Here is a 20,732-nt window from a genome sequence, read left to right as displayed (position 1 = left end):
TTTATCTACCTATTCATTTACTTTTCAAACAACTTCACCAYAGTAATTTGTATTGCATGATACCAGTGAACAAATGCAATACAACATACAGGTGAAAAGAACAACAGTAAGCTTACAGCTACAAAGCTATCAGTGTAATTTCAATTATAAAGAGTTTTTATAGCAAATTTGAAAAAAAAAACAGTAATCAAAGTATAGAAGCAAATGGTCAAATGAATTAAATACAACATGGAATTTTCTTTCTATATTTGAAGACTGGTTTCGTTTATATAAAGGAAACACAAAAGGTTTAATCTATCTGGACCACAGTAAAACTTCTGTGGAAGTGCCACATAGGAAACTAGTTGTTAAAAGGAAGAAAGTAGGGATTAGTATAACAGCTAACAGACCGCAGGAACCAAAGGGAGATAACAAGGGTTATCCTGGAACTATAAATAACCTGAAGTATCTGTACTGGGACCAGTCTCATTTAAGAGATTCATTAATGCCTAAATCCCCCGAAATTAAGAGTAGATTAATGACATCAGTTAGCATGAATAACTTGGTTAAGCATCAGCAGAAGAGAGGGAGATGATAAAAGGACTGGAGCAATGGCTGTTCAGGTGGGTTTTGTACTCATGAGCAGTCTGTAAATCTGTACTTGGAGAAAGAGAAAGGAGTAGGATTATGTTTCCTTAAAACAAATTCCTCATGAAGATTTTGTCTGCAGTGAAAAGTCTGACAATTCCTTGCCTAAAGAAGCTGAAACCATCTGAGCCTTCTTTGTATTCTCCGTGGGGAAAAAAAATTGCAACTGTGACATGCTGCTTGCTGTTTTCTCTATAATCATGAAAAAAAATCCCATTAAAAACATCATGAAGCTGTCCATAAGCCAGATCATAATTACAAGCACGGCATTGTGGGATTCCTCTCTTCCTTGATCTTTGTAACTGCTTTGCTCCTTTGCCTGTGAGATGCTTTTTCTTTTGTTTGCTTTTAAAGAACTACCTCCTCCTAAAAAGAGCTTTAAATGTAGTGAAAAAAATCAAACTAAAGGAATCAACTGTCGGATGACAGAGTCAGTATAGAACAAAATATTTTAAAAAGTCAGCCACCAGGCAAATGACAGTGGTAAGAAAAATTAAGAGAATTCTCGTAGAAAAAGGATCCAGCATATAAAACAATGAGGCAAAAATGGAAATGTTAAAAAACTAGTAAGTTTACAGCTGCTTCAACTTTAACAGCAGTTACAGTCAAAAGCATGAAAAGGAGATGGTGCCTTTCAGAAAGAGTGCAGCAACAGGTAATAAGGTCTTTTAAAGTCAAGAGGAACTTTACTAGCATGTTAGCAGGAGGAAAGGCAGCTCTAAACAAAAGTACCATGACATCAGTGATGCTACTGGAGGAGGATAGGTCCTCTCAGACAGCTTTATTGGACAATACTAACCATTAAGAAAGTATTTTATCAAAAAGAAAAGAAAACAAAAGACCCCTCAAAACCATGTAGCCATGGGTAGAGTAAGCTGGCATCCCGATTTGTGAACTACACTGCCAAACTCAGGATCTTTAAAAGAGCATAATGAATAATAATAATGTTCTGTAATACTCTGATCTATTAACTACAATCATAAAACAAAAAGTTATTATGATTTCCTAGGATTATCCTGTTTTTGTGTGTTCTTTAAAAGATCCATTTTCAAATTGCATCCATCTGAAGATTTGTTTAGAATTTGAAGACTAGACACTAATTTTTAAGGACTTCAGGCTAATTAATCTCAGCTTTTACAGGCCTTTCACTTTCTCCCTCCCCTTAGCACATGCCAGTACTTTAAACAATGTTTGATTTTACTGTGAAACAACTACTTTTAAAGGCCTCCAAAAACTACAGAGAAAGAAGCAAAAAAATAAAAACACGTTTTCCCTCTTTATTTTTAAGCAGAAACACTCTTACTAGCACTCAGAGCTGTTAAATTCATCATATTTGGTTCACAGTGAAAAGAAATTTAAATGAGCTGAAACTGTAAGATTGTGCACAATACAAACCTTTGTGAACATGTGATCTCTTCACCAGTACCTGCTTTCTTTCCCTCCTTGGATAATTTGTTGGGCTAGCCTGCTGAGTTTTGTTTTATGCTCTATTGCCAGCTTTGGGAGGGGAACCGTGTCATGATAAGCTTGTGTGCAACATCTAGCAAAACAGCAGTTCTGCTCCCAGCTACAGCCTCTGAGTGACAGGTCTTTTTTGTCATATATTCTCAATAGGGCAGAGCATCATGCAATTGAAAATACCAGTATTACCACTACCAGTCATACTAAAAAAAGAACACAAACCTTATTAACCAAGGTCATTGCATAAACCAGAAGCTCAGTATCAATGCCATCCTTCTCCTCCAGGATCTCCATGATATTGGACCATGGCTTGGCTCCTAGAGGTAAAGCAGAAACGATTGCTGAAGGTGTTCAAAATGGAAAGGTGTTGCTTCAACATTTATCGAAGAGGTAGTTCAAGTTAGATTCACACAGTCAAGTGCAAGACCAAGGGGAAAAGCTAGTTATCTCTACCTTCCTCTACAGTTAATGGAGAGTTAAGTCAATACGGTCAGTGACAGCTATGAGGCATCCTAAAAGAGAGATCTAAAATATGTCAGGTGGACTTTCCCCAAAAGAACCAATTTCTCTGCCTTGATGATGAAGGAAGCTCTGTTAACTCATTTGGATGGTCTTCTAAAATCAGGTGAGATTAATTTTACTCCTTGTATCATAGGTTCACAAGAAAAAACAGATAAATCCAAAACAAAAATCCACCATACTATTTTTTCCAGTGCATTTGTTGCTTACATTCCTAGCAGTATTACCAAGTTATAGGGCATCAAGATAAGCTACTCTAACAAAAAAGAATCACAGAGAAAAACAATTTCCCAGAACTACAGGTTGTGTGTCTCAGATAAAAAATATCAACGAAGGAAAAAAAAAATTGCTGTGATTCTTACTCAAATTTAATAAAAATCCCCTCTGCAGATCTTTCAAATACATTTGCCTCACTTTTGCACTAAGTAAAGTCAAAATCTGTGCTTCTAATATTGACACGGTTACCTTAGATTACCCGATGCCAACACCGAAGTGGCTTGGTTGGCTTATTGTGCCAAAAAAGTCAGGCAGGAAAATGCCAGTCAGATTCAGGATAATGTCTTGTGTGCAAGGTACCTTGTAAAAACATCCACTTTTATTTGGCTAAAAGGCAAAGGGACACATTTGCTAAAGAAAAACCCATAAATATTTTATTTAGGAAATTAAAGTAAATTGTGAAAGTCTGTAATTCAGTGTTTTGTTTGGAGTAAAGCTAATGGTCAGGAGGACAAATCAGAAAGCTAACCCTAACTTAAAGCTACTCAATGCAATTGCAGAAATACTTTGTGTTTCAGAGAGAAAAATGCAGATTATTCTAACAGAGGTCATGACCTCAAGATGACAAATCTTTGAGAATAATCAGGCAGTAAAACGCACATGTGTCATCACAACAACCTGTTTTTGGCTGATCAGTGACCCTGAGGTTAAAATCTTGCTTTACGGTCATTATAATGATAGCCATTGCTTATTCATGCTGATACAGTGCAAGTGTGCATGCATGCATATACATCCTGCTGTATAGGCATCAAATCTCTGCTAACTGAAGACCTCCGTTTTCAAAGTGCTGGCTGTGTGTTGTGTTAAAAGCTTCCTATTAACGAAAACACAGCAATATTTCTCCTTTTTTATTTTCCTYCCTTTTTATGGAGACATTTTCTGATCTTTGCTACTGAAAAATATTAATACTGAATTTTTATTATTATTATTAACACTGAAAAAGCTTCCTTATCTCAAGCAAAATCAAAGCAGGGGGGATTCATTCTCACGTCTCAAAATATATTCATGTGCATTACTGATCAAACACTAATTCAAGCACATTGTTGTAATGAGAATACACTTGGCACCTCTTCACCAGACTCTATATTACCAGACATTTTGTGCAGCACATGTTCAAAAGACATGTGGAACAAATTCACTCAGCTCACAAATGATATATGATCAACGGGAATGATATCCTCGCTACAAAAATGTCTTCCTGTGGTTTCTAGTGAAAAATAAAAATGGAAGAAAATAAGAAAGAGAAACAAAATGGGGAAACTATGTGAGTCTGACCTACAAGAATGTCATTCGAAAAAAAGGGAGTTGCCAATAACATGAAAAATTAATTACTAAGTCCAAACTGCATTATTCAGTGAAAGTCCTTCTAGGGAAGTATGCCTTTATTTTGCAGACAGTTTTTATTCTTATTGGCATCCTGTTTTGTTTTTTAAAGACGGTATCCTGGTGTTTTGGTTCTTTTTCCTGGATGTCTCTATACTTCCCCATTATCTTAACAGACAATTTTCAGGATCTCCTTGCTCTTTCCATGCAAAGATGACATATATTTTGCTCTACCCATGACACTTCTCTGTTTCAGAACACATTGTTAAATAATTGCTTATCAGGCAGACCTACTAGTGACACAGCCCCATAATAGCTCATCCACCTTTCAAAGGCTTTAATTAGGATGCTGCTACTTACCTTAGCCATTTCCAAAATCCAGCCTTAAATCTGAAATTCTTCATCCATTCCTCAACTGGTGTCAATAGGAAGTAATACAATGACTTTGATGGAGCTACTCCAGTTTGTACTGGATGAAGTCCTTCTTTGGAAATGCTATTTTCCTTATCGTGATTTCAAGCTGAATAGCCAGGGAATGAGCATGAAATTAGACATAAGGCTGTCTACTCATCCCAGGGATGAGGCAGTTCTGGTCTGGAAGTGGCCCCATGAAGTTATCACACTACTATGCTTGGGTTAATATTCCTTGCTTCTCACACTAAAGAAAATCTGTAGTTTCCAACCTGTGGTCTGGACAGCATGGAGTATGGGCAGATCAAGATTGAGTGCCTACCCTCAACCACTCTCATGCCCTGAGGCTTGGTTTTCCAAATATGTCTGTTCCTGGAGAATTGCAACTTCAAGGTGGGACCACAGGCTGGAGTCTACCTGAGAAAGCTAATTTCCAATGCCGCACTTCTTGTGTAAGAGGATGGCACAGTTAAAAAGCTCCTTTCAGGCTGCACAGGAAAGCTTTGTGAAAGATACCTTGGGAAATCATACACTAAAAAGTTAATGACTTTTCTAAACTCATAGGTTGCTGTAGTGAAACAAGGATGCTCACATAAGGGATATGAAAAACATGATGCGTTTTTTCCCCTTTTCCCTTAAAAGGATATTTGTATTGTGGAAAATATTAAAAGCTCTCCAATTATAGATAGGTTTCAAACCTCTGAGGAAACTGTTTTCCAGAGCTAAAAGCTCCAGCTCGTCATTATCTTTGTAATAGTCAGAATATTACAAATTTTGAAAAACCTGAACTTAAATCTAATTTTTGAAATGCACATGTATTTCTAGTAAAAACACAAATCCATTTAATGTTCCTATATGATAGAGTTTGTTTCTAAAAATAAGTCTAATAACTTATGCATGCCAGTTCTCAAAAACTTCACCCTCCAGCCTGTCGCCTCCTCCTGACCACATCGCAAAAACCTGCTGGTGTGGAACGCCAGCTCTTTTTCCGAGAGCAGACTGTGATTTTCACATAAGGTTATGATTGGAGGTAAAATCAACAAGAGTGATGAAATAGGCTCACTGTAGGAAAGCACTAAAGGCTGTTTTTTGTGCGTGTTCTCCTGCCTTCTACTGGATAAAAGGAGAATTGCTCAACTGTGTTTCACAGGCTTCTTACTGGTGACAGCTATTATTCTGAGTACTTTGATAGGAAGGCTGGAGCCTTGTCCATGATGCTACTACAACACCCTTTGTAGCTACAGATGGCGTGTAAGCACATGGAGAACTATCAGGTTGCAATGTATATTAAATATAGTCTATTTAATGCTGCAGCTCATTGCTTTGAGACTCATTCTTTTCTCAGTCTCCCCTTAAAATGGTTTTACATATGAATCTCAAAAAAACCCCACCCCACAATTGACATTAGTTTAATGCTGTCATTCATGTCTTACGCAAAATCTTGACATCGCAACTACACAGGATGCACACAAAATATATAAACCATGGAAAAGCTAGGACCAGACTACAACCACACAGGAGGACTGACAGGACTGACAGACAGAGAAATTGGCTCTGTTTGTACTCACTAACTTATAGAGCGCCTGTCTCTAGTTGTCATAGGATGCTAAGATATTAATACTCACTTTTGGAAAGACCTGTGCATCTTGTATTCCTGGCTATTTAAACATGTGTGAACATAAAGCCTTCTACCACGCCTACAGGATCAGCCTGGCTATCTAACCATGTGTGAAAAGGAAGAAAAAGTGGACAACTGATAACGCAGGCCCTTTACAAATAGTACAACCACCACCGAGGCAGCAGAAATGTAATTCATAAACTGAATGTTACAGTGTTCAATTCAGTCACAGGGCTTTAATCTGGATACTCAAAAATGCTTGTGATAAAATAGGCCCGGAGGGCCCAGTGGAAAGCTAACCCCGCTGCCCAGACCCCCAAGCTCAGTCCCAGAGCACTTCCACCGAAAATACATCAAATTCCTCTGTGGCTGTGCAACAAGAAAAGCTAGGGAGTGGGGGGGAAAGAAAACCCTACATGGAAATATAACTAGAAGCTACTTCCTATTTGATGAGAACCATACAGTTATTCACTTATGAGCCGCCTGTATCAGAGAGCAGAGCAGGTGCTTCTACGGATCTTTGTACTTCAGTTTACATATGGATGTGCTCTTGCATGGAAACCACAGATGAGATCACTTTGAAACTGGGCTGAGTTATTAGGGGGATCTTTATGTTAATCATGTGTGGTACACATGTTGAGGAATTATGTCATATCTCATCACCTTGTATGTACATGAAATATTGGACTTTTTTCAAAGCAGCACTAAACTTAATTATATACCTGGGAGATTTATGACAACATTTCAAGAAAAGGCACATCACTCGTCTTCCTCTTTATTTCTAGTACATTAAATCAGTCATTAAGGGCAGGTACTCCTCAATTATAAGCCACTAATTTCTAAATGTAATTCAAAAAAATAGCTCTTCCACAGCTAAAAGGGCTGTTCTGCTGATGACCTACAAAAAGAACTGAAGATAGAACAAGAAAAAAATCTCATTTGTAGCTAAGCATAATTGCTTATAAAAAAAAAATTGGGTATTTGGGGACAACTTCTTTGGGAGAGTTCATGAGACACTCTGCCAACTCCTAGTATGAGAAGTCCCATAAGCCTTCCCTTCCTACTCTTAGGAATCATCCATCCAGCTAAAAGCATCATTTTTTTTCCATTTTTTTGTTGATACTGAAATTGTTTTATTACTTTAGGGCACTGTAATGTTTGCTTGAGGCTGTTCTACAGCTACAGGAAGGAGCACACAGCACATGGTCATGTGTTCAGGGTCCTACTTTCTCTTTTTTTCCTTAATGAGGTTTAGTAGCATGCAAACAGATGGTAACTTGAACAAGTTGAGAATACAAGCGAGTTCAGAGGGCTGTGGAAATACTAAGACTGGCTGTAAAAATAAATTATAGAACTCAATTATGTGAAAATTGTAACTACATTTCTGCTTATGGCATTGCAAAGCTTAGGGGTTTTAATTCAAAACAGAAAGCCAACCCAAGGAGTCCACCATTTTGAAGTGTTATACTGTTTTTGAATTCCCCGTCTGTTACCCTCCATAGGAGATATATATATTTTTTCCCCTTTAGTCTTTTCAGTACACCCATTCTGATAGTTGAAATCAAAAGCTGGCCACTTTCTCCTATTCCTGGCACCACCTTTCGTCCCATTCCCCCAATTTTTATTTTTTTCTTCACTTTTCCCATATCAAGTCGCCCAAACAAGTTTAGCATTGAGGCCATTGCTCTGCAGGGGAGGGGATCTTGCTTTTAACCCGCATGTGCTGGAGACCACAACAACGGCTCTCACAACCTCAAAACCTCTTCTCGAGGCAAAGGAATGGTTCACATCAAGAGAGAGTGCCCCGGGAGCTTAGCAAGAGCTTTGTGGGAAGAACAAGAAAGGGCCACTTTTGTTTCATTTATTTGTAAAAAAACACAGTATACATATTCAAGTATTTTGCACGAGCCTGAAGGGTAACAGATTTCACAGTATAATATCTGCTCAAGGGCTTTATTTTAATGTAACAACAGATGGTTTTGTTTTTACTATAAAGCCTGTACTATTACTGACCTCATCTTTCTCTTCAAAGGGATTACACTGATTAGATATCATTTTCTCTTCTAAGTCAGACTGCTGCTTTTCAGAAGGCAGGGGAAAGATGGCCTGGCCCATGGGAGCCTCCAAGGTGGGAATACGTTGCTTGGGGGTGCAGGGAAAGAGAGACAGTCGCTACAGTGTAGAGGGAGGCAGCAGGGTCCTTCAAGTTTTCACTCTGCACTATTCCACTACAGTTAATTCTCAAAACTATCTTAACTTACATGAATACTCAAAACAAGCTTTTAATTAAGAAATCTAGGGTATGACACACAAAACAGGCATCATGACAGCAACCCTAGGATCACTGAAATCAACGACTAAACTCCTCCCTGACCTCAGAGGCGCTGGGATTTTCACCCCCCCCTCCCCCCCCAAATAAGGCTACTCACCACTCTTTTCATCCACCGTAGAAACTGCCTGGATTAAAAGGGGTGCGTTGGATTCAGTGTACTCCACAAACACGAGCAGCAGCTTCAGCGCCGTCTTTACCACCAGGCGGAACTGGAAGAGAAGAGAGCACCTGGTTAATCAGCACACCACAGTGCTGCCAGATGTGCGACATGGCACAGCGTGAGATGCGAGGGCATCAGATTAAGAGCTTGTAGTAGCACACAGACAGAAGAGATGAAGCTGTGGAAGGGCCAAAAAAACCAAAAGGTAGCCAGCTGGCTGAAAAATTCATTCACTGGGCGGTACTCTCCTAGGTAAGCATCAGAAGTCAAGGAATACAAAAGAAAGCTTGACATTGTCGCACGTAATAAGATGTCCAACGTGCCACCTATGCATACCTCCAACATCTTTGGACAAAGCCTGAGGTACACCAAATCTGTTGAACAAAGAACACACATAGTCCTCTGTTCCTCAACACAACATTCATTTCCCATTTTCACTGTGAGCATTTAATACCCTCACATTCCTGTAGGACAGGATGATTTTTTCCTCATGCTTTCTTCTTTTCTTATAATGTCTTACTGCTTAATGGTTAAATGACTAAGTAGAATCGATATTCACTAGGTATGGAACTTTGGAGAAAGTGTATTTAATCTCTGGCTGTCCCACCTTGTCACAAAATGTGCGACTTAATGGAACTGAGCATTCAGCCTCTAAGTTCTCAAACTCATTTTTTCATTCATTTCAAACTCATTCCTGGGAGCATGAGTTCAGTAAAGACTCAATATTGGTATAACTGACCTACTGAAAATCAATAGCCAAATTCTGCCAGTTTTACTACATATCTCCCATTTCCAGAGAGGACCATTTTACTATTAGATAGTTTTTGAAGTGCTGACTAAGAATTTTCAGGTCATGCTCAGCATGATTAGATGTGTGAAAAAAACCTCTTAATGGGATTTTTGGAGTTTTAAATAAAAGGAAGTGTGAAAGAGGATGACTTTTTAATAGATAGGGATCTTCGTGCCCAGTTAAGAAGAATTTTATGGGAGAACTGATTCTTGGTTAAACCTGTTATATTCTCAATCTAAATCAAGGATTTAAAGCCAAATAAAAGGCGATACATCACTGGTCTCAGAAACACAATTTCCAATCTCCTGGCACTGAATCAGGCTCTAGAAAAAACAGATATTTGTAAGTTTATCAGATGTTTCTGCTATCTTGTTCTGCAACAAAGCTATCCAACAGCTTTTTGGATTTTTAATGAGACAGTTATAATAATGTGGTCATTACTCTTCCCTTTGCCAGTAACAGATTTTTAAATCTAATTTAGGACACATTCAGGCAGAGATGAGCCACCCTCCAGAAAATCCCTGCCTTTGTCTCATCACATTAAGTTGGTAGGTAGCTTGAAGCAGAACCACCTGCTCATTAAAATGTCTCACTCAGAGGAAGGGGGGAAAAATACATTATCCTGTATTGCTATATTGCTTCAGGGATCTATATAGTGTCTGTCAGTATTAGCTCATTCCCATTCCCTCAGTTTCTCAGTTCCTCGACACAACTCTCCTATGAGACAAGGAAACACTACCATTTTATAGATGCACTCAAAGACAGCAACTACATCTGTATTTTAATAAAGAATGCAAACGCAGCAAGCATAGGCTCGAGCTAGTGTTTTCACATTGCAGCTCACAGAGATACACCTGAACTCACTTTAACGAACTAAAATGCAGCTTGCACCTTATTGCTAAACACGGAGTTTACTGTGAACAAATGAGCCAGGTATTTCCCTAGCTTCTTAGGTTGCACCCACTTGTGCTGAATAGAGCTTAATGCACTGCGATGATACCACTAGCAATATGAGATCTTCCATTGTTAAATTTAGATTGTTTCAGACCAGATGCATCATCGAATCAGCTGCTTTGGGGGCTGACAGCCGGGAAATGCCAGTGACATACCTGACCAGGTCCCCAAAGACACTTAGCCTATTCTGCAGTTGTACTGCTGCAGTAATACTGCATTGATATACAAACTAGTCACATTAAAGGAAATTTCAGTATGATGAAACAAGGCATATGCAGCGCTGATACGTCAACAAATCACTTCCCCATGATTGCACAGGATGCATTTGCCTGGCCTCCCAATACGACACGATTTCTGCTCTATAGCAACACTTCCCTTAACAGTCAAGGTCAGCTGCTTAATACAAGATATTCTAAGAATGTCCAGCAAGTCTCCACTTGTTTTGTAAAGTCACAAAGTTATCAGATTACCCTAAACAATTCTAATATTAAAATCCTGCCCAGATAACCATCTGTGTTATGTACCACCTACAAATCTAACCAGGATACTTCCCCTAGAAAGGAAATCTTACTACTGCATATCACTTTTGATGGTCCTTAAAACCTCAAGGCATGGCCACATGGTGACAACGAGATGTATTTACATATAAGCAGTCAATAGCAAAGTTCCATATTTTTCCATTTGAAAGCAATCAGTGAGAGGTACTGGGCTCATATATGTTTTTGCTAGTCTTTTTTTGTTTTGTTTTGTTTTCCCCCCAAGAAAGGAAGAAGGACTTTCTCTAACACCGGTGCTCTAATGGTTGTTTGTGGCCATTCCAGCTGCCCTAGGAATCAGCTAGTCCCCTGTTCAGCTTGCAACTGTTACACTGCAAAGCTTGTAAAGCCTCAGGATGGCCCACTGCAGTTGCATTCGACCAAGGCTCAAGCTGGCTGATGAATATTTGAGATAGCTTTCTGAAGCATTTTCAAGGGAGACTCACAGTTTTAAAATCCACAGGGCAACTACACCTCTAGTTTAAACAGAACTTGATGTTGTAAGGGATAGAAATATACTACGCTATCTCAAAAAAACCTAGTATCATCACTTTGCAAACCTTTGTTGTTGTGATTAATTCCAAATTTCCATCATAAATATTAGTACTTGGTTTAAAAAAAAAAAAGGAAAAGGCTTACTGATGCAATATATACATCCACTGGCTCAGGAAAGTGATGTTTTAACAGTTCTAAGATTAAATCAGGATTCTTAAATTTCTTAATGTTAAGTACAAAAGCTTTTGTTAAGAAAGTTAGGAGGGTCATTATATTATGTTTTTGTATCACTTGTAGGTCAATTTAGAGAGAGGAAATGATGTTAGCATCTTCTGGCTAAAGATGAAACATAGACATCAATGTAAAAGGAAGGAGAAAAATTATAAATATTTTCCCTCTGATTTGTTTTACTTGTAACACAGTGGAGTTTGGCAGCCCCTTCCCATTTTATCTCTTTATATTTAGACAATCAGAAATGTGTTACAGACTCAGCCAAACAGACTACACAACGGACGGCAAAATTAATGTCCCAAGGAAGGGTTTGTCCCAACTGTTAATCATTTGCTAGGAAAAGCTTAAGCCTTTATAAGGAATATTGTCAAAAGGTTCATTAGCTTAGAGTCCACAGCAACATTTTTTAAGTTCAGATTTTAAAACTTAGGAATATTAAAAAAAAAGAAAACAAATAAAGAAAAATTATGTAAAACTCAATTTTTCACTCAGGGTGATGTAGTTGCTTTGGATTTGCGGTATTCAAATTTAAAGGGGAAAAGGGCACTGAATTTTTAGCTAAAGACTTACTAGGACCAAATCATCTGAGGTCTAATCCAAATGTGGATTCTGTCTACTAGGCCAGGTACTCAGCATGCTGATCTGATACACCTAGGCAGAACTGAAGATAAAGAAATGTGACCAGTTTGTGACAGGTGACCAGAAAAGCTGAAAACCCATCTTGCTTGTGGGACATGAAGATTCACATGACTTTAAATCTAGTACTGTCTAAATTGCATCTGAGTGTCCTGAGAGAATCTGCAATTTTGCTTGGTTTCATGTTTTATGATGGGATAAAACCACTGCTTATTCATAAAAGGAGAAAAGATCTTTTTGGAATGAAAGAAAATTGCTGGTTGTGAAGTCAAACTCTAAAGGATCTTGTCCTTACCAAAATGGGCTAGTACTTGGCTAAACTCTACCATCTTTATTCAGGTAAATCCCCTACTCATACACAGAGAAGATTTAAGACAGCCCTTCAGAACCAGGCTCCAGGATGACTGGGGATAACCTCCCCTCAACCTTTGCATGAAGGGGAAGCAAAAGACAACTAGTTTTAAGCTGACAAAGCCTCACATGGAAATATTCTGGAAAAAGTAAACAGTTAATCAAGAAAGGTTAAGACAGTATGAAATTTATATTCCCAATCTTTTACATCTGCCTGCAAAATACTCCTTATAACATTTAAAATAACACCATTATTCTTAAGTGCCACAGTCTTTTCTAATACAGGTGTGCAAACATACCCACACATATACTACAAAACGCAGTATTGAAGAGAATGTCAGTAGTAAACAGGTCTACTAATCTTACTCTGTATTACAACTCAAGGTTACTATCACTAGACACTAATGCAAATTTTCCACTTTTACATATATGACATAAAGAGATAGAAAAAAAAGCTTATTTTAGGCCCGGAATTTTCCATGATAAATAGCAACCTAGAATAGACCATTACCATACAACTAGAAATTACCACACAAAATTAGAGTTGTATTCCTTACATGATCTATTTTCCTGCCAGTGAAAACAACACAACTGCAAATTCTAGTTACTCTAGTAACAAGAGGACCTATAAATTAATTTCATTTTAAAATAAGCCTAAAGCTATAACAGAAAGCATATTATTTATTAAAATGGACAGATAGAGCAATTCTGGATTGCACTGCACTCAGAGACCAAACTATTCAAAATACTTTTTCTGATGCAATTTATACTGAAGTCTAATAAGTGCATGAAATTAAAGTTTTTGGGGTTTGGTTTTTTTTTCATTTTTTTTTAAAACTACTATAGCTTCTAGGGAGCTCCCTTCCCATGCACATGCATAACAAAGAGGTGGCTCCTGCCACCTTGACAAGCTCAGTGCCTGAATAGAAGTCAAAGCACAACTGGTAGATAAAACAAGGGGGATATCAACAAGCACAAGGTATCAAAGAAATAGTACTGATCGGCCTAAATTCTGTCATTCTCACTTATGTGTCTTTGAGTACAAATCTATTTTGCCTGGTCTCTGACATGCAAAGTTTTTGTGGTTACGTATTCATTCTATCAGCAGTTACTATTAATTGTACTTCTTAAAATGCACTAAGAGCATCTGCCCTGAGCTTAGAATATAAACTCCATGACCAGAAGGGAGATCCTCCTTTAAAAAGTTGTATACGGAAGAAAACAGCTGTCCCTCCGACCACAACTTTTCCCAGCAATGCTGCAGCCACGCTATCTTCTGAGTCTTGGACATGTGGCAAAATACCATGCCTGGAGTTCCAAATCCACTTTTTGAAAATCCCACTGTAATTCCCAAAACACTTCTTAGTCCTTACACTGAATCAATTGTCCAGCTTGAAGTTTTGAGATACAAATGTATCACATCTTTTGATCAAAACTCTTCAAACAAACACATTACAGACCAGAGGCCTTTTAAATTTCATGCGATAGGAAACTCGAGTTTGAAAGAAACCAACCAGCCCCCAAAACCCCAAAGTAAAACTAGACTAACAGAGAAACCTGGACACGTGTCCAGATCCAAAGTTGGAGGAAGAGGGTATTCTTTTCCAATTTTCTTCTCCTATAAGCAAGGAAAAGGAAAGAAAAATATTGAGCTTGAGAAAATCATAGAATAATTTAAGTTGGAAGGAACCGAACCTAACACACTCACACACCCAAGCCATCTCTTCCTAGGGGTGAACAAACCCAGGTCCCTCTCCTCATATATTGCGTGCTCCAGCTCCCTAACCATCTTGGTGGGCTTCCACTAGGCTCGCTCCAGTATGTGAATGTCCCTCTTGTTCTGAGGGGCCCAAAACAGGACTCTCAAAGTCCAGATGAGATTTTTCGCTACGCTCTCACTAGTCCAGCCCTGGATGCAGTTGGCCTTCTTTGACACAAGGGCACACTGCTAACTCATGTTAACTTAACATGCTCTTATTCAGAATGAATAGACAGAATTAAATGGAACTTGCATAATTTTCACTGAGTTTTAAAGAGAGTTACTGGGACTCAAAACCCTTGAAGGATATACTTCARGGAAGAATCCCAGGCAAATGAAGACAAGAGACAGAACAGGAAGAAGTGCAAAAAGCATCAGTTAAAACCTGTCATGAGAATATGTAGCCCTAACAATATTCATCTTGGGCTTGCAGTATTACTGCCAAGGCCCTCAAAAATAAGTATGAGGACATGTTTAGGTTATCTATCAAAAAGTTAGATATGCCTAAACAAAAAAGCACTGAGATTCTCCTAGAATTTCTTACAATGTGATATGTTCCATGTATTTCTGAATTTGCTGTTCTCAATCCATCTTGCTGCTCAGATAGGGGAGTCAGATCAAACCACAGTTTTTGGTTACATGCCTCTGGATAAAACACATCAGATCATCAAAATAAAAGTTGAAAAAAATTTAAAAGCTCTACAGTGGAGCAGTGATGAAAAGCATCTTTGAACATTTCCAAATTCTATGTTGGGATCCAATCAGTGTTTGTATCCAGCTCTTTGGTTTCCTGTCATATTTATTGTTGCTCAAAAAGCTCCTTGAGCAGCTGGTAAAACTACATATATGCATACATGTCTTCCCATGTCTACAAAAAGACCAGTGCATACACCAGAGAAGTTTACCTGGTCACCCTGTTTTACTCGGCTGTTTTCAGCCAAATGTGTATTTTATGGGGTTTTTTTGCCTCTTCCCTCTCTGGGAGCACATATTATTTTTCTTGGAATGAGGGTAGAGCAAGCTTGTTATCTGCCTGCAAAATATCATGCAGATGCACGCTTTGTGTCTCTCTGGCTCTGTTGTTTCTCAAGAACTAGCATTTCTGTTTACCCATCTGGAGATTTTTGCATTCTTTGAGCTTTGGCAGAGAAGATGGAGAAAATTCATTTACCCTTAGATGTGAGCCTTTTCTTTATATGAAAACGTGCCCTGAAAATGCAAGAGAAACATCTCAAAGAGTGATTATGAATAATATTTTGGGGCAGGGAGAAGTTGTAACATGGGATCACATTCTGATAAAATTGTTTTAGTAAACGTGGAACACTTCAGCTCTACAAAAGCGCAAAAGGTACAGAGAACAATATTTGTTTCCCTTTGGCATGATTCATCTCAAACTCTTTTTGCAGACAAGCAGATCCGTAAGTTCTACCAAATGTGCACTTAACTGGCCATCGGTAACATTTGCAACACTACAGTTTGAATTGGGAAACTTCCAGGATCAAAACCTACTCACGTTGGATGAGTGGCAATAATTCTCACTGCTGTCGCAGGAAGGGTTACCATTTCTGAGGATCACGCAGTGGCAGGGCTGCCTTGCAGGAGCCTCTCAGAGTTTGCAAGAATTTGAACATTGACATTACTTTCCAAGTATATTTTGACTTTGTAGTTGTAAAAGCAACAGACTTTAAAACAAATGTTATTTAACATTATATAAAATGCTTGCATTTCTCAAGAATTCTTCTAGCACTTTCCCCATTCCTGATATTACAAAAGAAGATCTGAAGAAGTGGCACTTAAACATTGTTTTCATGATCTGCCTGTTTGCTATCAGCTTACTATTTGCTATTGGTTTACATAGTACTAGAGGCCTTAGGGTTGTGCTTCAACTTCAGCATTACTGGATATGGGAAATAAGAGCTGTCTGTTATGTATTAAAGAAGGTTTGCCTCTAATGACCTACAATGCAATCTTATCTTACTAATAGTCTGGCATCAGGTGCCTATATTTTGTGGCAGTTCTCAGAGCTGTGCCAATTTCTTTGTTTGCCTTTTTACCCTGGAAGATAAAAATGTACCTGGAACACTTCTGTCTTTGTTCTCAAATATCTAATCTTGAAATCCTCTGTACAGAGGAGGGGGAGAAAGAGCAACTGGGTAATATTATGTTGGCATCCCTTTGCATAGCATAGCTTAGTTAGAAATTATGGTATTTATTGCCCACAAACCAGGACGTGTACAGAGCAGAAGAAGACTCATTTTGCAATCAGGTGGTCAGTGCCAGGTGCATGTAGGCAAGTCACATGAATGCCCTTTGCCAAGGATGCCAATCTGTAGCCAAAGCGTTTTAGAAACATAATTTAACATAACATTCTACTATTTTCTGATAAATATAATTTTTCTGACTCTCTGTAACTATTTAATTTCATTATTTCACAAGTGGCTCACCCATATTTAAGCAGCAAGCGCGTGTCTCCATTGCAGCTAACATCTTACCGGTGCTTTTTCACGTCCATCTGACAGAGAGGCAACTTGTCCGATTCTGGCTAGCCAGGAACTCCAGAACTGTGTGTGCAAGTAGGAAGTGCCATCTCTGGGATGAGGACTAGAGCTCATCTATTTCAGAAAGTGTGTAGGCTTGGCTATACATGGTAAAGAACTGTAACTTCTATAGCAAGAGCAAATAGTTTTGTAAATACTTCGTATAGTGCTTATATAACCCAGAGAAAAATACACCAGAATATGGGAGGAAAAAAAATTCAAACTGGAGAAAGCCATCAGGAAGACAAACAAAAACACACTATTACTCGGGTTTGCAAATGGCTTAAAGAACAAACAAACAAACCATGCCCTTTCTCTTTTCTCACTCTCTTCTCCAAAACAGACATTTCGGGTCAATTACTTCACTCAAAAAAAAGGGTGACAACTCTATTTAGTAAACCCATTCTTTTCTATTCATAGCACATAAATGCAAGAGTGATCAGAAGAATGAGGTCCTTGTGGGTCACCTGAACCAAGTGCTTCTACTCAGCTTAATTTTCCCTCTAAACTTTAAAGAAGTCTTTTTTAAGGAGAACGATGAAAAATGTAGACGTCTAAGCAACCTAGAGAATGCCACAAAACTTCTCAAATTCACGTTAAAGACCCTTCCGTGGAAGGGACAGAAGGGTTCATATGTGCTGGCCATAAAAGCTGATTTCTGTGCTGCTATGAAGATGTGCCAACCCTTCCATTTTGTCATCTGAAAGGCACCACCTGCACAATTCACCAGGTGCGCAGGGCACATCAGGTATTATAGACAGAGCTGAGATGCATGGGAAGCAACAGTTAAATATATGCATAAAGTATGTGAACAACCCCATTCTAGATACTGAATATTGTGTACGTTTAAGCTTTTTTTTTTCATTAGGACTCTAATCATTAAATGATCCACGTGACATATCAGTAATACTTCAGTAAGAATGTGTGGGAAGCCATGTCTGTATTTTAAGCATTGGGATTTTTATTAGTTGAAATATGTTAAAAATGACACTAGACCCTATTTTAATATTCAGCTATTTTCTCTCAAATCTTCAAAGAGTGATGCTTAAAAAAAGCAAAGTAACTGTTCAGTGCTTTGCAGGTACAGAAATGGTAAAAAGGGCATGTCGATTCTAAGTGCTGGCAGTGATTTGCTATTTGACCATTTGGTCAAGACACTTTCTCTAACTGTGCCACATCTCTCCCAGGATATATAACATTACTTGTCTTGCTGCTATTGTACTCAATTCCACTGAGATTGAAAACCCTATGACGCAAGATGCTCCAAAATCGTCAGTTAAGCCACAGCCTTTTTAATTCGGGATGTTCCTTTAAGCTTTACTCTGAATATACCATATAATGGTAGGGATGACAGAGAAATGCATGCATTTACTATTCTTAAAATGAAATTTCTCTGAACTTTGCAAATGGTCTGGATAATGATTATAAGGTCTGCACACTGTTATATATGTGGTGTGTATCTGCCATTTATCTGTGGTGAGATTTCTGACATCCAGAGAAAGAAGGGCATTAAATTCATCTGGCTTACTAACAAAACACAGAATGAGCAAGCAGTGATTAGCGACTGGTCAACAAGGGGGGTGGGGGGAGGAAGCTCATGCCTGGAAATGATTATTTACATCATCAATCATGGTCCAGGGGCAGAGGGGAAAAAAATGAAAAAAAATCTGTACACAGAAGCAGGCAATTTATACAACAAATTCAAACAGATTATAGGCCAATTTGGCCCTCAGATGAATACATGCAATTCTAATGGGAGATTTAAAAGAATATTTTGGGGCAGAAATTGGCCCTGTATTAGGCCATTTTTACTGAACTAACAGGGTAGCTATATTTCTCATGCAGCAATCATCATGTCATACAGACACAACTTGACAAACTAAAGGCTGCAGAGCCTTCAAGGAGATGGCAAATGCTATAGGGATTTTCAGGTGTTTCCTTCTCCTCTCCTTTGAAATACCAATGATGATCTTGGGAAGTGATTTTCTTGTCCCATTAAATTGTCTAAAATATGACTTTTTTCTTATTTTACAGCAGGATGGATCTAAGATCTGTCACAGCTTTACAGGACAAAGCACAAAGCGAGAGAATTCTTTCTCTCTCCCTACCTTCCAAACAAAAAAATTATCAGTTTGTCCTGTGAGAACTGTTCTTTTTATGGAAAATTGCATACAATTATTCAGCCAGAAAAAGAGGACCTGAAGGTTACTGGAAATTAAAAGATCAAAGTCCCCTTCAGTCTTGGGTGACTCAAGGAAAAAAGAGTCTTGAGATGGTGCCATCACATCCTTGTCATGGGCCCTAACCATAGAGCTAGTAAGTATTCCCCAGTTTTGAATGTCTTTTTCTTTTGTTCTTTCGGAAGTTGCTGAAACAGAAGAGTTTGGTTTCAATTAAGATTTTAGTTTTTTTCCATTGCAAAATACAAAATAAAAATACTTCATCGGAAATTTGCCACCAGTCTGTTTCCAGACCAGGCATTATACTTCAGTTGTAAAGATTTACACTAGGATTTTTCACTTTTTTCCTCTCCTCAAACTGTACAACTTCAATGTATGCAATCTATTTATGTTTTTATTAACCCTTCCAAAATGCAGCTTTTTTCTAGGGCTCCAGGCATATGAACATCCTCAGTACATGCAGACCTGTCTTCTGTATCTGAGTAAGGACAGTGATTATATTATCTTAGATAAAGTATAAAACACTTGGCTTGAGGGGAATTGCAGCAACATGAGAAGCAATTTCTGCTAAGACTCATGCTAGCATGTAACGTGCTATCAAACAGCTTTTGATAAGGAACAGACTTTTCTCTTCTCTTTTTTCTTGTAAAAACATGCACCTCTATTTATATACAGCAAGGGTTTTTTTAGCATTTTCACATTATGGATCACAGAGTAAGATTGTCTAGTGAAGTCTGCTCCTTTCACTTGATAACATAACCTTCCTTTGGCTCATATGAGCCTTTTGCAAAGAAAGTGCCATGAAATATTTAAAGTCATTCTAATGCAACTCAGCATCTGGAAGCGTACCATCTGACTAGTTGATTTTTCGATAGTTACTACAAGTGCATGGCATAGCCCTATTGACCACAGCTACAATAGCTGAAGAGTATGTCCCACTATTAAACAAGTGTCATACTTGCATATGCATTTCTGATGAGCAGAATGAATGAAAACTAGTCTTGCCTCTCTTGAACTCTATCCTGATGACACCTTCTGCAACAGACACCTGACAACAGTGACATTTCTTGTTTTGATATTAAGTAGATAATTAGATAATAAGAAACAAGATATGAAACCATTGGTAACTACAATTCCATATAATGGATGAAGTTGCAAACTAAAATTTAACCATTAAGTACCGTTATACTGATTACAAGGAAGAACTGGGTGTGTGCCAAAATATGAGAAATATGATTAATTTTGCCTTTTTTTTTTTTTTTTAAGAAGCGTTTCAGGCAGAGCTTTCCCACCATCCCTTTACWTTGATGTATGAGGTTAGCCTTGAACTATGCTGTCCCAAGCAGGTGTTCACTGGGCTGAACCTTTGGCAACAGGAAAGGTTGGGAGAATGGCAGTTTCAGCAACTTCTTTTCCTTGGGCAGGGCCAAGTTGATATTTCCTTAGCTGCATTCCAAAAAACTGGGAGAGAAAAAGAGGTTTTATGAGCTTAATCTGCAGACAGGCTTTCTCTTGACTCCCCTCTCTGAAATGCTC

The 20,732-nt window shown here is 38.3% G+C and overlaps 1 protein-coding gene across 1 annotated transcript in view; it reads right to left on the bottom strand.

Annotated features, from left to right (window-relative positions):
- FHOD3 (formin homology 2 domain containing 3) overlaps nt 1–20,732 on the bottom strand; it is a gene marked incomplete at its 3' end in the record, with an annotated part of 119,984 nt that overhangs the window by 77,480 nt on the left and 21,772 nt on the right. Inside the window, exons 2-3 of the mRNA XM_026081377.1 lie at nt 8,665–8,776; nt 2,311–2,405 (exon numbers count right to left, since the gene is read on the bottom strand). Of these exons, the coding sequence (XP_025937162.1) occupies nt 2,311–2,405; nt 8,665–8,776 (207 nt within the window). The remainder of the gene's footprint in view (nt 1–2,310; nt 2,406–8,664; nt 8,777–20,732) is intronic.

The sequence above is a fragment of the Apteryx rowi genome, unplaced genomic scaffold, assembly GCF_003343035.1.
Source record: "Apteryx rowi isolate R43461 unplaced genomic scaffold, aptRow1 scaffold_1163, whole genome shotgun sequence".
In the NCBI taxonomy this organism is placed as follows: Eukaryota; Metazoa; Chordata; class Aves; order Apterygiformes; family Apterygidae; genus Apteryx; species Apteryx rowi.
Note: the sequence above shows the minus strand (reverse complement) of the source record. Positions and strands in the feature narration are given on the sequence as shown.